At 37.9% G+C, this 17860-nt stretch overlaps 1 protein-coding gene and 1 non-coding gene across 2 annotated transcripts in view; one reads left to right on the top strand and one right to left on the bottom strand.

The window, feature by feature from the left end:
* Window positions 1-17860, top strand: part of PPIL4 (peptidylprolyl isomerase like 4) — a 41328-nt gene that overhangs the window by 17634 nt on the left and 5834 nt on the right. Inside the window, exons 8-12 of the mRNA XM_050787157.1 lie at window positions 981-1105; window positions 2504-2570; window positions 6841-6952; window positions 10872-10968; window positions 15788-15935. Of these exons, the coding sequence (XP_050643114.1) occupies window positions 981-1105; window positions 2504-2570; window positions 6841-6952; window positions 10872-10968; window positions 15788-15935 (549 nt within the window). The remainder of the gene's footprint in view (window positions 1-980; window positions 1106-2503; window positions 2571-6840; window positions 6953-10871; window positions 10969-15787; window positions 15936-17860) is intronic.
* LOC126954039 (U7 small nuclear RNA) lies at window positions 11304-11365 on the bottom strand. The gene has a single exon (XR_007725492.1). It is a non-coding gene; the product is annotated as a U7 small nuclear RNA (small nuclear RNA).

Here is a 17860-nt window from a genome sequence, read left to right on the forward strand (position 1 = left end):
TAGCTGGGACTACAGGCGCCTGCCACCTCGCCCGGCTAGTTTTTTTGTATTTTTTTAGTAGAGACGGGGTTTCACCGTATTAGCCAGGATAGTCTCGATCTCCTGACCTCGTGATCCGCCCGTCTCGGCCTCCCAAAGTGCTGGGATTACAGGCTCGAGCCACCGTGCCCGGCCACATGTTCTTTACATAATTCTTATCCTTTAAAAAATATATATCAAATACTTGATAAAAGAAGAAGTAGGGGTAAAATTGGGCTTTGAAGCCAGATAAATCTAGGTTCAAATCCCAGCTCTGTGGTTTACCATTGTGTGGCCTTGGGCAAATTACTTGTTTAACCTTTTAAATTTCACTTTACTTGTGTTTATTTTATTTGTTTTATTTATTTGTTTATTTATTTATTTGATGGAGTCTTGCTCTGTCACCCAGGCTGGGGTAAAGTGACATTAGCTCACTGCAACCTCCGCCTCCTGGGTTCAAGCGATTCTACTGCTTCAGTGTCCTGAGTAGTTAGGAAATACAGGTGCACACCACCATGCCCGTCTAATTTTTGTATTTTTAGTCGAGATGGGTTTTCACCATGTTGACCAGGCTGGTCTTGAACTGCTGACCTCAAGTATCTGCCCCCCTTGGCCTCCCAAAGTGCTGGGATTACAGGCGTGAGCTACCATGCCCGTCCACTTTACTTGTCTTTAAAATATGCAGGATTGTTTTAAGAATTAGCGTAATAGACATGAAGCCCCAAGCACTGTTCACACAAAGTATGAGTTATTTAAATATTAGCTGTTACTGTTAATATTACTGTTAAGAATAGGAACAGTGTAGTTCTAATTTTGAAATCTTTTTGGATTTGTTTTCCAGAGCCTGCAGTTTATGATGTAAATTCAGATGTTTTAAGGAAATCAGCATTGTGGGATTGGATAGGATTTAGAATGGAAACTAAATAGAAATTGATTTATGTTTTTGTTTGTTTATAATTTAGGTGGGAGACCTACCTGATGCAGATATTAAACCTCCAGAAAATGTACTGTTTGTGTGTAAATTGAACCCAGTGACCACAGATGAGGATCTGGAAATAATATTCTCTAGATTTGGGCCAATAAGAAGGTAATCCTTAGAATTAGTGAAAGATATTTGGAAAAACTAAGTATTAGTTGGTGGTTTTCTAATGGCATATTTTGATGATTCTGTGAATTCTAGGTGAATTTTGTACTGGTAAATTTTTACAGGTGAGTCTGGACAGTAGGGAAGAAAAGTATGTATGTGTGTGTATACATACACACACGTATACATAGAGATAAATAATTGAATCTCCCACTCCCAACACGTTTTTATTCTAAAACAGGAAATGAATGAAACAATTTAAATCTAGTTCTGTAATACTTTCAACAGCCTTCTTTAATATTTAAAATATTTATCTCATTCAACTCCTGGAATTATCAGCAATTTATGTCAAAATTAATTTAAGTTTTCTAAAATTTTTATTTTGGTTCATTTTCCCTGCGTTAATGAAAAGGTCTGTGAAGCTAGTATTTCTGTGGGGAAGGGGACTATTTTGTAATTGATTAAAAAGTATTATATTTAGGGTTTCCTTTCGTTTCAGGGATTTTGTTTTTGTTTTTGTTGTTTTTTTTGAAACTGAGTCTCGCTCTGTTGCCCAGGCTGGAGTACAGTGATCTCAGCTCACTGCAACCTCCGCCTCCCAGGTTCAGGCTTCTTCTGCCTTGGCCTCCTGAGTAGCTGGGACTACAGGTGTGCACCACCACGCCCAGCTAGTTTTTGTATTTTTAGTAGAGACAGGGTTTCACCATATTGGCCAGGCTAGTCTCGAACTCCTGACCTTGTGATCCGTCCGCGTTGGCCTCCCAAAGTGCTGGGATTACAGGCGTGAGCCACTGCGCCCGGCCTCGTTTCAGGTTTTTAAAATGATACTTATGACACTTGGGGAAAGGGACAAGCCAGGTGCTTTCAACTCCAGCTTACTGGCCTTTTCACTTGGTTATTATGGTATATTAGTTGTGTAGTTAACATTGTGCTTACAGTGTTAAATTTGAGCTTGATTTATATTAAAATTCAAAAATGTCAAAGCTTAAACTTACTAAACATTTATATGTGCATGAGTATGCATTATTCTACAGTAATGTTAGATATTCTATAATTCGTCTATATTTGGACTAGAAAAGTTTTGTGATTTTAAAAGTTTTTAGCAGTAGTTTACTTTTGCCAAAGGAAAATTAAATATTTTTATTCTTCCTTCAGTGCTTAAGGGAATTTAGGACTGTAGGCCTACATGGGGCACTTAGAGTAGAATTTAGATAATTTAGTTACTGCTCTGGTGAACTATTTTAAAAAAAGAATTGTTATTAAATGAATTTGGAAAAATAATCTATGAATTTAACTTTGCCTTGTAATAACTGACTTATTTCTTCTTCAGTTTTGGAGAGTGAGAGTGAATGCTTTCTTCCCTTTTTTTTTTTTAAGTCACTTTTAAATACTTTGTTTCAGTTGTGAAGTTATCCGGGACTGGAAGACAGGAGAGTCCCTCTGTTATGCTTTTATTGAATTTGAAAAGGTACGTCATAATACAGGCATAAGTTTGGTATTTATTTGCTTTTCTATGGTATTAAAATGTGAAAAATTATAGAGCTTTTTCTAGTTTCTAGAATTGCCCTTTCTTTTGGCACTCCCCAAAGTTTATTGTATCCATATAGGGGATAAGTTCAACATCTGTTGATGTTAACATACGTACTTTTACTTTAGGTTCAGGTGCAATCTGCATGAAAGTATGTTTAGAACTTTTTTTTTTTTTGAGACAGGGTCTCACTCTGTCACCCAGGCTGGAGTGCAGTGGCGCAATCTCGGCTCACTGCAACCTCCACCTCCTGGTTCAAGTGATTCTCTTGCCTCAGCCTCCCGAGTAGCTGGGATTACAGGTGCCCACCACCACGCCCTCCTAATTTTTTGTATTTTTGGTAGAGATGGGGTTTCACCATGTTGGCCAGGCTGGTCTTGAACTCCTGACCTCAAGCGCTCCACCTGCCTCGGCCTCCCAAAGTGTTGGGATTACAGGCATGAGCCACCGTGCCCAGTCAATGTTAGAACTTTTTAAGTTCTAAGTAAAGCCCTTCAGAGACTCTTAATAATTTTTCACTGTTACTTAAGTGGAGATAAAATTGCATAATAGAAAGAGAACTGAACTGGGTGTTAAGATTTAGATATTAATCCATCTTTTGTCACTAGCCAGCTATTGTATGATATTTGGCAGTTTTGTTAACCCTTCTTTCTAGGTCTTACCTTCTTATAAATGAAACTTGGGTATTAGATTAGATGGTCCCTTCTAGAGCTGTAATAATGATAGCTTATGTTGCTCAAATATTTACTTTAAGCTAGGCATCATGTTACTTTTGTTGCGTTTAATCCTCACAGTTATGTAAGATAGGGATCATCCCCTTTTCCAAATAAGTTAACTGAGACACATGATGCTAATGTGACTTGTTCAAAGTCACACACCTAGTGAATGAATGTCATAGCTGGGATTTGAACTCAGATATGTCTGACTCTGTTCCCATTGAGTTTACACTATGCTATGGCATGCTCTTTTTTAATGCACCTTTGGACTCATATGTATACAATAGTAGCTCATTCTAAGTTTTAATTATTACAAAGCATTTATGGGATACCTTTTATGTTTTCAGACACAGCAGTGTAAGGTCTAGGGATACAAGATGAATCCTGGAGGGTTGAGGAAGATAGACACATAAAGTTATATGTAGACACTGTGTCAGATATACCAGAAATGATACTTAAAAGGAACATTGGTGCCAGGAGAAAGACCTTTACCTTTGGTTTGCTGTGAAAACTTGTAGACCTGCACTAGCATTCTATCATTGACACTATACAGTCTATTATTTGTTAGCTAACAAATAAAATTTCACTTCATTTGTAGCACATAGACTAATGACTGCCCATGTTTTCAGTTTTTTGCAGCTATGCCATTTTCTTTGTTTTTTTGAAACAGAGTTTCGCTTTGTCACCCAGGCTGGAGTGCAGTCGCATGATCTCAGCTCACTGCAACCTCCGCCTCCCAGTTTCAAGCGATTCTCCTGCCTCAGCATCCCAAGTAGCTGAGATTACAGGTGCTTGCCACCACAACTGGCTCATTTTTGTATTTTTAGTAGATACAGGGTTTCATGATGTTGGCCAGGCTGGTCTTGAACTCCTGACCTCAAGTGATCCACCTGCCTTGGCCTCCCAAAGTACCGGAATTATGGATTTGAGCCACTGCACCTGCTATTTTGGTTTTTTATTGATCTCTAAGGATTTGTTACATTTTCTGGATGCAAGCTCTTTTTTGATTATGTGTGATACAGATATCTCTGCTCTGTGGATTTCTTTCTTTTTCCTTTTTTTTTTTTTTTAAAGGGACATGATCACTCTGTGTTGCCAAGGCTGGACTTGAGCTCATGGGCTCAAGTGATTCTCCAATTTTAGCTCCTGAGTAACTGGGACCACAGGCATGCCTTTTTCCTTTCTTATGGTGTTTTTTGATAAGCAGATTTCTAATTTTAATGGTTCAGTTTGTGAATATTTTTCTTCCTTTTTAATGGCCTGTTTAAAAAATCTTTGCCTACTTCAAAGACATGAGGATATTCCCCTGTATTATTTTGAGAAGCTTTGTTGTGAAATTGTTTCCCATTCAATTGTGTAATTTGCTTTTGGTGTATGTGTATTACATTGTTTCGTTTTTCTTACATTGGATTGCCAAGTGACACTCAGCACCATTTATTTAAAAGGTTGTCCTGGCTGGGCGTGGTGGCTCATGCCTGTAATCCCAGCACTTTGGGAGGCCGAAGCGGGCAGATCACGAAGTCAAGAGATGAGACCATCCTGGCCAACATGGTGAAACCCCGTCTCTACCAAAAATACAAAAATTAGCTGGGCGTGGTGGCGCACGCCTGTAGTCCCAGCTACTCGGGAGACTGAGGCAGGAGAATCGCTTGAACCCGGAAGGTGGAGGTTGCAGTGAGTCAAGATCGTGCCACTGCACTCCAACCTGGCGACAGAGCAAGACTCTGTCTCAAAAAAATAATTAATAAATAAAAGATTGTCCTTTTTCTCTGAGGTCTCTACTGATGAAAAAAATAAAATGATAAAAAAAGTTGATCTGCCCCACAGCTCTGTAGTACCACTTTTGTTATAAATCAGGTATCCATATATGTATAAAGTCTGTTTCTAGATGCTATACTGTTGCACTGATCTGTTTGTCTATTCATATACCACTGTTACATTGTGTTAATCACTATAGATTCATAATGTCTTGATAACTTACAGTGTGAGTCTTCCAACTTTGTTATTTTTGAAGATTGTCATAGCTGTTTTTGACTTTTGAATTTATATGTATATTTTTGAATCAGTTTTTCAATTTTGAAGAGATTTCTTTTGTTTTTTTTTTTTTTTTTGAGACGGAGTCTTGCTCTGTCGCCCAGGCTGGAGTGCAGTGGCCGGATCTCACTGCAAGCTCCGCCTCCCGGGTTCACACCATTCTCCTGCCTCAGCCTCCTGAGTAGCTGGGACTACAGGCGCCCGCCACCTCGCCCGGCTAGTTTTTTTGTATTTTTAGTAGAGACGGGGTTTCACCATGTTAGCCAGGATGGTCTCGATCTCCTGACCTCGTGATCCGCCCGACTTGGCCTCCCAAAGTGCTGGGATTACAGGCTTGAGCCACCGTGCCCAGCCTGAAGAGATTTCTTAACTATTATTTAGGTGTTAGTAAATTGAGTATTTGTAAATACTATCCTCCTGAAAAAGTGATCTCAGAGCTTTCTCTTTGGGGAAATGGCATGGTGATAGAATTATACCTGCCTGAAAATAATCAGTCAGATTCATGAAGCGTACACTGATTGCCTGCGTTTTAGATACCATGCCATATGATGTTCTAAATGATGTAGTTACAAAGACGAATCAAGCTTTGTCTATATCTTCATGGAGTTTATAATTTAATTATTGACACATGTAATAAATATGATTATAACTATTTTATCTGCTTCTCTTTGGGTTATCTCTAGTAAGAATAAATTTCCAGGAATGTAAAAGAAAATTGATCAGTACTGAGTAGAAGTATGTTACTGTCAGTGTCAGAAACAGGGATTTAGAATTGTGAAGTTACTGACAGGAAGGATTCTTGCATAGCACAGACCTTGGTATTGCAGGCTCACAGTTCATTATCTAAAACCCTTGAGAATAACTAGGCTTCCTAATTTAGAATTTTTCAGAATTCAGAAAGGTATATGCATACACACACATATACATTACATCTGTGATTATGTAATACCTTTCTGGGTCAGCATTCCATAATCCATCACAAAAGTATTTCTGCAGTGAAACAAATGAATATTCTTATTAAGTGGATTAAAAAAAGGTCATAACCTACCATTAGGTCCGGTGTTACTGCCAAATTAATTTTAACACCAAACTTATGAAAACAACTTTAATTTTTCAGGATGTTTTTGAATTTTGAGTAAAAAGGATTGTGAACTTGTATAATACAGTCAGTGAGTTTATATTTGTCTGTTGACTGCCTCTTTAAAATTCTGGCTCTGACTCTTGCCAACAACTTCTATACTTCTCTAAACTTCTGTTTTCTCATTAAGAAAATGGATAGTACCTCATGGGGTTGTTACCAGAGTTATTTGAGAGAATAGATACAAAGGATTTAACAGCATCGGGTGTGTAATAAATATTCAAACATTAATTTTTGTAACAAACTTTTTGTATTTTAAGTATTCTAGCTACAGAAATTTTTCCATAAAGATTTATGCTTGAGTTTTTATAATTATTATCAGGAAGAAGATTGTGAGAAAGCATTCTTCAAAATGGACAATGTACTTATAGATGACAGAAGAATACATGTGGATTTTAGCCAGTCTGTTGCAAAGGTTAAATGGAAAGGAAAAGGTATGATGGTTTATCTTCTTTTGTTTTTGTTCTACCTTTTATTTTTTTTTGAGCTGGAGTCTCGCTCTGTTGCCCAGGCTGGAGTGCAGTGGCACGATCTTGGCTCACTGCAACCTCTCTCTCCCAGGTTCAAGCCATTCTCATGCCTCAGCCTCCCAGGTAGCTGGGATTACAGACATGTGCCACCACACCCAGCTAATTTTGTATTTTTAGTAGAGATGGTGTTTTACTATGTTGGCCAGGCTGGTCTCGAACTCCTGACCTCAGGTAATCAGCCTGCCTCGGCCTCCCAAAGTGCTGGAATTACAGGCGTGAGCCACCACGCCTGGCCTTGTTTTTGTTCTTCTTTTCCTGCTTGTATGAGCCTTTTATTGAGTGCTGTTAATTAGGAGAAATATTAATTGATGTAACTCCTGCCATTTATAATTTTACAAACCTGCTATCTAGAATCTGAGGTAGAGAGTGTGTGTGTGCGCACATGCATGTGTGCACCTGTGTGTATTTTAAACTGATGAAAAATTATATTTTCTATGTTCGACTATATTATAAATTACTAATAATTATCCACTGCAGACATGATACGTTTCCAAAGTAATTGTTTTGACTTTATGGTGTTTTGAGTCTTTTAGGTGCACAACTTAAATTTTTTTAAGTTTGTTTTAGTTGTCGTATGATGCAAAATAGAAAAGGTCCATGGAAAGGTAGATAAAAGTCTCATTCATTCCTGCTCCTCAGCTATCTAATTTCTCTTCCAGGTAACCATTATTTCCTATTGGTACTAACTTTCTCCTACATTCTTTGAATACATATGTGCACATATGTATGTGTATGTGTGTGTGTATATATATATATGATTTTCTCCTTTTACAAAGGAAAATACAAAGGATGCAGTCTATACATACTGTTTTTGTACATTGCACTTTTCAATTAACAGTTTATCTAAGAGATCAGTTCATATCAGTATATAAAATGAACCAGCCCTGTTAATGGGTTTTCTGAATTTTTACTCTTTCATATCCCTAGCAGTATGTTCCACCCTTGTACGTATTACATTTCCCACATATGCATATATATGAAATACATTCCTGGTAGCATGTCAGTCTTAAAGTTGGGTCTTTCATATGTTGAAATAATACGAATTTTTGGTTTTTGATGCAGTGTTTTTAAAAGGTTTCACTTTGGTAATTACTCATGTAATGCTGAATTTTACTGGGAATTTTAGGGTTACTTTCTTTTTCTATAACACTCATTTCCCATGACTTTAATGAACTTTTTTTTTTTGTCTGTTTTTAGTAAGAAAGAAAAACACTAGTTGTGAATTGCTGAATTGTTTGGTAGATTCTGTTACCTTATGGGAGTTTAGAGAAGGAAGAAATTATTAGTGTGACTAAAGTAGGCAAGGACTGCTCAGTGGAAGCCGTGATCTCTGTGATAAGGGAGAGGGTGACTTGGATTGGAGTTCCATGTACTATTAGTTTCTTCCATGAAACCTTACCTCCTTCTACAACAGTTGGCTAGTTTTTGACAGTGCTGTTTGAGTGATTTGTGAAAACTAAATTGAAGTACTAAGATTTTTTTCACATAGGATAATTACAACTTTGTGAACAAAAGATTCCAATAAGTGTATTCGGAAGTCTTGGTGAGCTGCTGGCCTGATGCAGTGTAGTTCGGGCCAGTAGTAATGCCAAGTGGCTCTTATGTAGAGCTTTGCTTGCAAAGAGCTAGTTTAATTGTATCATTTGGGAAGTGTATGAAATAAGTATTATGATTCCTCATTATAGATATGGAATTTGAGGCATAATCTTGAGACATGATTTACCTAGAGTACATACATGGAAGATTTAGACAGACTCTAAGTTTGGTTTGTTTTTTTACCCTCTCAATTCTGTCTTCTTCTCAGCCTATCCACCCACTGAATAAATAATACTACTTTCTTATTACTTTTAAATAAATTTCTTCATGTTTTTTCCTAAGATAAAATGTCATATAGGAGGGAGAGGCTTTGGTTTTGTACATGCCATCATAAACATACAGTTTAATCTCAGTTAATTTTGAGATAATTATATATGCAGTTGATTCAGATTTATAACTTTAACGTGTATAATGTGTCATTCACAGCACTAAGTACTTTCCTTTATAGTCTGATGATTCCAGTAACTCTGTGAAATGTTGATACTATTTTCAGTTTATAAATGAAGACAATGTAAATAAAGATAATGAATTGCAGAGAAGTGGTGTTTTACCTAGGACCTCCCACTACAGTCAAGAACCTCTTATATTAATGTGCTGCCCTTTCTGTTATATGGTAACTGCCTCATCCATAGTGAGACTTATTTTAATGGCAGGCAGATGGCAAATAATTTTTCAGTGATAAATGATGGCTGTTTGTTACCGTTACGAGTTATTTTAACTCTTGCAGTAGTCTGTTTCACATTTATGGGAAACATTGCTGGCCATTTTTGTTTCTGGAGTCTCTGGAATTGCCAAATAGATTGATCTTGTCTTTTTTGCTTACCCTGTAGGTCGCCCTTTAAAACCCTGACAATCAAGGTATATATAGGATTCCCAGTCAAAACCTCTCTCTATAACTCCAGTTTGTTTTACTTGTACATTTAATCTAGGACCCTTCTGTAGGAAGCCTTTCTACAAAAGCATTTCCTGGTGGTATAGTTGAGGGATAGGAAAGGCAGGGCAGTCAACAGGTCTGGGATGTGGATACGAATTGAATTCTCATCTGGTAGGAGACTAGGCTTGAGAGTAGAGAGGCTGCATTGAATGCTCTTCCTTTCAGTGCTACCAAGCTAGTTAGGATGTAGCAGTAGGTCCTATTTTCCTGAAGGGATTTTTGGCACTTGGGAGGAATAAAGTTGCCCCTAAGTTAGAATTTCAAAGTCGAGACAGTTTGTCTTTGGTGCTATTACCCACTTTCTCCTCTCACAGCTGTTTGGTGATCTTCTGCACATCCTGCCCTCTTCTGTTTGCCTGATGCTCTGTTGCCATTTGGCAGCACAGTATCTCTTGTTAGATATAGATATAGATATAGATATAGATATAGACAGTTTTGAAACAAAGTTTCTTACTGTCGCTCAGCCTGGAGTGCAGTGGCACAATTGCAGCTCACTGCAACCTCTGCCTCCCAGGGTCACGTGATTCTCCTGCCTCAGCCTCCGGAGTAGCTGGGATTACAGGCGCACACTATCTTGTTAGATCTTTAAAAGGTCTCTTAAAGTCTCACTTCTCCCAAACTTAAGTCTTTCAGATCTTTTTTTTTTTTTTTTTTTGAGACGGAGTCTCGCTCTGTCTCCCGGGCTGGAGTTGCAGTGGCCGGATCTCAGCTCACTGCAAGCTCCGCCTCCTGGGTTCACGCCATTCTCCTGCCTCAGCCTCCCGAGTAGCTGGGACTACAGGCGCCGCCACCTCGCCCGGCTAGTTTTTTGTATTTTTTAGTAGAGACGGGGTTTCACCATGTTCACCAGGATGGTCTCGATCTCCTGACCTCGTGATCCACCCGTCTCGGCCTCCCAAAGTGCTGGGATTACAGGCTTGAGCCACCGCGCCCGGCCGTCTTTCAGATCTTAAACTCAGGTCCCAAATCCTCAGTTTTCCATTGGACTTACTGTTCTCATGGGCTCAATGGCTCTGCTTAAACACTGTGTTTGTGTGTAATTTATTTGAAAGTTTGATGTTGTAATATTCACATATATCGTTAGGTGGCAGCATGTGGCTACCTAGCAAAATGGATATCTGATTTCAGTTAAATTAGTAATGGCAAAGGGAACAAGCTTTTGTTCCCTTTCTCTGTCTCTCGATATATGCCATTTATAAAATAGCTCTTATACCTTTTATAAAATAATTATTGTTCTTGATTAACTAGATGGTTTTTTTTACTAAGCTCTTTTTTTCTTTTCTTAATAAATAGGTGGGAAATACACCAAGAGTGATTTCAAGGAGTATGAAAAAGAACAGGATAAACCATCTAATTTGGTTCTGAAAGATAAAGTAAAGCCCAAACAGGAGTATCCTTACCAAGAATCACTTAGTTAATATGTATTGACCATCTGCTATGTGTAGAGTACTGTGTGGTGTGTTATGAACAGTCACAAAAGCTATAGAAGACAAAGTTCCTGAATCCAGATGGTTTGTGAGGAAGTAACTTAGTTTATCATCATCTCTTTTCAAGATCTTACATATATTTTGCTTTTTCACTATACTCTAGTGTATGGAGAAGTTAAGGTTGAAAGAAATCTGTAGCCTAATTCTTTTATTAATACCTTCTTACTCTAGGTTAAGTACTTTCCTACTTACCATATTCTTAGAAGATGTTCAGGTAAGATTTGTATTTTCTTTTTGGGGAGACTTTCCTGCAAAAACTGGAAAGCCTACTAGACAGATTCTAAAAGAGCTGTAACACTAGCTTTATATTTTCTATATGTAATTGTAGTGTTTTCTATTCATTATAATCAAAAATTTATTATTGGTAAGCTGAATCTTTTGTGCTAACCATTCTTATGTTTAACTTCCTTATTTAGATAATAAAATCATGTTGTTCTCTGTTACAAAGTTAGGTTACTTCTTTCGGTATAGTATGTTGTAATTTCAACAACAAATATTTATTGGGCTTCTACTGAGTGTAAGAGTTCACTTTTATAGGATTAAAAAGATCCTTTGACTTGACCATTTACTTCAGGTTCTTCCAAGTTTTAGATTGAGATATGTAAAAAGTATTGAAACATACAGTTTATATTATGACATTTAAATTTATTCACTAATTTTTCCCATTGTAAATATATCACTCCACACATTGCAAGAGTTATTTTGTGATTCTTTCTGGTAAATGGGGTCTCTGTTTCCTAGTTTCTATTGGTATTTCAGGGATTTTTTTCCCACACATGTAGATATTTCTTTTCCAAGTACTCGTCAAGAAAGATGAATATCAGATTGACCTGGTCTATATTCATGTTTTAAGATGTGTTGACTGTCTGCAATGCATAAAGCATTTTGAGGTGTTAGAGTTGTATCAAGTCTGAAGAAAGATGATAAAATCAGCATGAGGAGAGGCTTTCACATGCAGACAGACCAAACAAGAAGCTGAGATTTGGTCAGGAAAAAATCAACATTCAAGGGCATATGATTGAAAGCTCAAAATCATAAAAGGTATGAATGGAATACATTTGATATTTATTTGCTGAATCTTTGAAATTAAATTTAGGCTTATTACTAATAACCGTAGCTGGAAGAAGGGGAATTTTAAGTTTTCTTTAATTTTAGTTAATTGAAATAACCACACATATATCTATATGGAATCGTGTAGCTTCTAGCCTTTTGAAGTTGATGCAAAAGAGAGAAATGCCATTAGGGGCTAGTCTGATGTGGAGATAAGTTGTCTTAAGACAATTAAGAAGGCATGGTGTCATCTACTTTATGGGCCTTAAGAGAAAGAAATTACTGAAAAATATAGGTTATTAAGAAGAAGAATCAAAAATAGAAGTAGAAGAAGGAAATAACTTGGCCCAACTAGACCTCAGGGAAGAAATTGGAGAAAAGAGGGCAGTGAGCTCACAGATTTGTGTTTTATTCAAAGGGAGAGGGATTTGATGTCTTCTAAAATTGTTGATTTTAGTGGTAAGTACAAGATAGTGGGTAAATGAGAAAGCAGGAGATATAACAAGTGTCTTGAGGGTATGACAAGTAATCAACAGATACATAGTTAGCATCTGTCACATACCCAGTTTAGCAATGAAAGGTATTCAGTTCCTGCCCACACAGAGCTTACATTTTATTGTTGGAGTGGGGAAAAGAACAAACACTAAATAATTACCATTCTAAATATGTCTAAATTATGGCAAATAAATATTGCAAAGGGATATGGGACTCATAATAAGGGTTGAGAGGTTAGAGAATACCCTCAACACTGAAAAAAGTGACAAAGCTGTGACGCTAATATGGGAGATAGGAGGGCTGAGGTGGAGTGCTGTGTTCTTTCGTATGATCCATCATTTAAGAAATAGGCTGGGTGCAGTGGCTCATGCCTGTAATCCCAGCACTTTGGGAGGCTGAGGTGGGCAAATCACCTGAGGTCGAGAGTTCAAGACCAGCTTGGCCAACATGCAGAAACCCCATCTCTACTAAAAATACAAAAAATTAGCCAGGTGTAGTGGCGGATACCTGTAATCCCACCTATTCAGGAGGCTGAGGCAGGAGAATTGCTTGAACCCAGGAGGCAGAGGTTGTGGTGAGCTGATATCGCGTCATTGCACTCCAGCCTGGGCAACAAGAGTGAAACTCCATCTCAAAAAAATGAAAAAAATTAAAAAATACAGTTTTTATCTTAACCCAGTACAGTCGTGGTATAATCATTCATACACACACACACACTTGAACCAAAAGGTTAATAGAATAAAAAAATTTTTTTAGGTGGCATATACTGTATTTCTATATTTTTTTTAAGTGCTGTTGTGGCTCACTAAATAGATTTTGTACCCCATTGATGGATTATAGTCATCAGTTTGAAAAACACTGCTCTGAGCTGGGTGCAGTGGCTCACGCCTGTAATCCCAGCACTTTGGGAGACCAAGACGGGTGGATCACTTGAGGTCAGGAGTTTGAGACCAGCCTGGACAACATGGCGAAACCCTGTCTCGACTAAAAATACAAAAATTAGCTGGGTGTGGTGGTGCACACCTGTAATCACAGCTACTTGGGAGGCTGAGCAGGAGAATTGCTTGAACCCTGGATGGGGAGGTTGCAGGAGCCAAGATCGGGCCACTGCACTCCAGCCTGGGCAACAGAGCAAGACTGAGTCTCAGAAAAAAAAAAAAAAAAAAAAAAAACACTGCTCTTAAGAATTTGGACAGAGAGAGCAGCATGTGCAGAGCACACATTAGAATGAAATCATAGGCAGGAGCTATGGAATGTGTATCTGGAAAAGGCAAGATCCAGAAGATGCCCTGGAAACAGCGTAGCATAGTAGAAGGAGGGAAGTTGGAGATAACAGAGTCGTAATCGAATGGTACAAGCTGACTAACCCTCTTTAGCCATCTCATGGAAAGCTAGGAGGGACAGTGTCTTTCATTTGATCTTATGTAGAAGTGAGACATTCCTGCAGAAAGTGTTGAGCTGTGGCGTTGTGAAGCAGACACGAGCCTCTAGTCCTGAGGGAAGTGTGTCTGCGTTTACTGTGGTTCCACATGTAGCTAGCATAGCTCTGCCTGTTGGGCTTCCTCATAAGCTTTCTTAGGAAAACCACTATTCCAGCCCATGTCAGCCTTCCTCAGAAACCACATTTGAGGTTGAGATTATTTTCAGCAGAAATTGTAACTATTTTATATTTTCTCTTATTCTATTATAGTATATTTAAGAAAATACTTATCTCTGAATTAAAACATTAAAAAATTTTAACACATTTATATGAAATTTAAAAAGATTCACTCATAGCTTCATCACTTAGACACATGATTCTTTTTATTTCTCCTTGTTTCTTTCAAGCCTTTGTCTTATGTAAAGTTATAATCGTTGTATGGTATATGTAGTTTTTGCTTTAATCTTTTTATGTTAATTTTCATAAACACCTTTCTAGGGCTTTTTTTCTGTAGCATTTATCATTGTTGATAACTTCCTTTATAATATATCTTATTGAAGTACTATAATACATTTAAGTATGTCTTTATTACTGGATATTTTGTTGTTACCACTTTGCTACTAAAAGTAGTCCTTTTATGCATATATATATATATTTTGGGACTGAGTTCCGCTCTGTCCAGGCTGGAGTGCAGTAGTACAATGTTGGCTCATGAAAGTCTCTGCCTCCTAAGTTCAAACAGTTTTCCTGCCTTAGCCTCCCGGGTAGCTGGGGTTATAGGTTGCGCCACCATGCCCGGCTAATTTTGTATTTTTAGTAGAGATGGGGTTCACCATGTTGGCCGTGCTGGTCTCAAACTCCTGGCCTCGAGTGAGTTGCCCGCCTTGGCTTCCCAAAGTGCTGGGATTACAGGCGTGAGCCACCATGCCTGGCTATTATGTATATTTTTGTTCATTTAACTTTATTCATAAATTCTTATTAGAATTTAAACATGATGGGCAGGTGTGGTGGCTCACACCTGTAATCCCAGCACTTTGAGAGGCCGAGGCAGGCGGATCACAAGGTCAGGTGTTCGAGACCAGCCTGGTAAACATGGGAAGCACCATTTCTACTAAAGATACAAAAAATTAGCTGGGCGTGGTGGCGCGTGCCTGTAGTCCCAGCTACTCAGGAGGCTGAGGCAGGAGAATTGCTTGAACCTGGGAGGTGGAGGTTGCAGTAAGCCGAGATCATGCTGTTGCACTCCAGGCTGGGTGACAGGGCAAGACTCTGTCTCAAAAAAATAAAAAAAAAGAAAAGAATTTAAACATGATAACTTGATATGCATTGCTGAATTTCCTCTTGTAGGATTGACCTAAAAGAAGAGACATACGAATATACCTGTTATCTTGTATAGCTTTTCTGGGCATTGGAATTTGTAATCATTTTTTCTAGTTAAAGATGTCCCTCATTTTCTAAATTTAAATTTTTAAAATTATTGACAAATACATTTATTTTTTCTTCTTTTTTTTTTTTTTTTTTTTTTTGCGTACTAGTCGTTATTTTAAGATTGTTTAGGATTAGGATTCTTTCCATTTCTCCTGACTATATAATGAAAGAAAATTTTTGTGTTGCTTTAGAAATGTACTCTACTCTTTTGAAATGCTGTTTGCTTTAAAGTTACTTTTAGCCTTATGACCTCTTTTGTTTACCAGATCTTAAGTTTTGGTGTCTTACCAGTATTATTTATCACATTTATCCTTAACTAACTACTGCAGTGCAAAATATGATCTTATATTAGATGAGCAGGCCGAAGACTCAAAATCAGGTCACTCACACACAAGTAAAAAACACAAGAAGAAAACCCGTCACTGCTCTGAAGAGAAAGAAGATGAGGACTATATACCAATCAAAAATACTAATCAGGTACCTCTAATGTCCAGACTTAGATGTGAAGAAATAAATATTTTATCCCTCTGTAAATAATGTCTTAGTGATATAATTTAGGAGGTAAGGGATAGTTCTAAGCAGAGATAGTTTGTTCTAAGAAGCAGAATGGTTGCACTGGGGTACTGGATTTTAATTTTCAAAAATATTTATCACAAATGATAAAAGATCATTTTTGACATTATGTATCAAATACTTCCACACCGTGAAGCAAGAGTGATTTCCATACCTGTGGATACTCATTTATTCCCATCAGAAACAAGTGTGGTTGTGCTGATAAAGATTTTGTCATTTATCTGCTTAATTTATCACCAAGTGTTATCTGTAGCACATAAGGGTTCTTGAGATTTTAAGTCCTATAAAACATTTATATGCTGCCATCTTATATCGTATATAAGAAAAACAGCACTGATAATTAACTTTAGCATGCTAAAAGTTCTCCTGAACAGCACATTTAAAAAATATATAATAAAAATTCCCAAAAGAAAATTTATTGTGAAGAAAAGTGATTATTTCCAATCTGTGGTTTGGTTCTTAGTTAAATAAAAAACAATTTACAGGCCAGGTACGGTGGCTCACACCTGTAATACTAGCACTTTGGGAGGCCAAGGCAGGTAGATCGCTTGAGCTCAAGAGTTCGAGACCAGCCTGGGCAACATGGTGAAATCCCCATCTCTACAAAAAATACACACACACACAAAAGTTAGCCAGGCGTGGTGGTGTGCACCTGTGGTCTCAGCTACTTGGGAGGATCACTTGAGCCCAGGAGGTAGAGGCTGCAGTGAGCCCAGATGGTGCCACTGCACTCTAGCCTGGGCGATGGAGCCAGATGGCGTCTCCAAAAATTTTTTCTTTTTTTTTTTTTACATCAGAGCTCCTTGCTTTTGTTTTACCACATGGAGGCATTTGTGCTGAGCCCTGGTGGATGAGAAGGATTTCAGTGGGCTGAGGTGAGAAGGGAGGGAACTCAAGATGGTGAGAATGTCAAGCAAAGATGGAGAAATAGAGAAATGTAGTATGATAGGCAGAGTCAAGGATTTGCTGTCAGGAGAGCTAGATTTACATTTCTATACTGCTGGCCATCAAAGCGACCTTGACAAGTTCTTTAACTTTCAGAGCCACAGTTTCATCCTCTGTGAAAGGTGAGAAATACTTCACAGGCATGTTGTTAAGATTCAGTGAAAAAAAATGCGTGTGCAAACATTTTCTACACTGGCTATTATTGTTACTACTTTTTTTTTTCTTTCTTAACTGATAAAGCAAATTACTAGTTTTAGAGTTACTTGGAATAGTTTCTCTCTGTGGTTATGATATTATGACATTAACTAGGTTCATATTTCAGTTAAATTGTTTTCTTTCTTCTTTTTTTTGAGATGGAGTTTTGCTCTGTCTAGGCTGGAGTGCAATGGTGTAATCTCGGCTCACTGCAACCTCCGCCTCCTGGGTTCAAGTGATTCTCCTGCCTCAGCCTCCCGAGTAGCTGGGATTACAGGCACCTGCCACCATGCCTGGCTAATTTTTGTATTTTTAGTAGAGACGGAGTTTCACCAAGTTGGCCAGGCTAGTCTCGAACTCCTGACCTTGTGATCCGCCCGCCTCACCTTCCCAGAGTGCTGGGATTACAGGTGTGAGCCACCACACCCGGCCTTGCTTCTTTTTTTTTTTTTTTTTTTTTTAAATGTTTAAGGGTTGCTTTAACAATTTTTTGTTTTGTAGTTTTAAAAACTGTTTCCAAAGTGAAATCTACAAAATGGTACATTTAGAGAACCTAGCTTCTATTCTTGTTCCCTCCCCTTTTCCTTCTTCCCTCTGTGGGTAACTATTTTATGTGTTTATGGGTTATTGATTTAAAAAAATTTACCAAGTAAATATTTGATATATGTACTTAGCTCTTTGCTATAATC

The sequence above is a fragment of the Macaca thibetana genome, chromosome 4 (genome assembly GCF_024542745.1).
Source record: "Macaca thibetana thibetana isolate TM-01 chromosome 4, ASM2454274v1, whole genome shotgun sequence".
Classification (NCBI taxonomy): Eukaryota; Metazoa; Chordata; class Mammalia; order Primates; family Cercopithecidae; genus Macaca; species Macaca thibetana.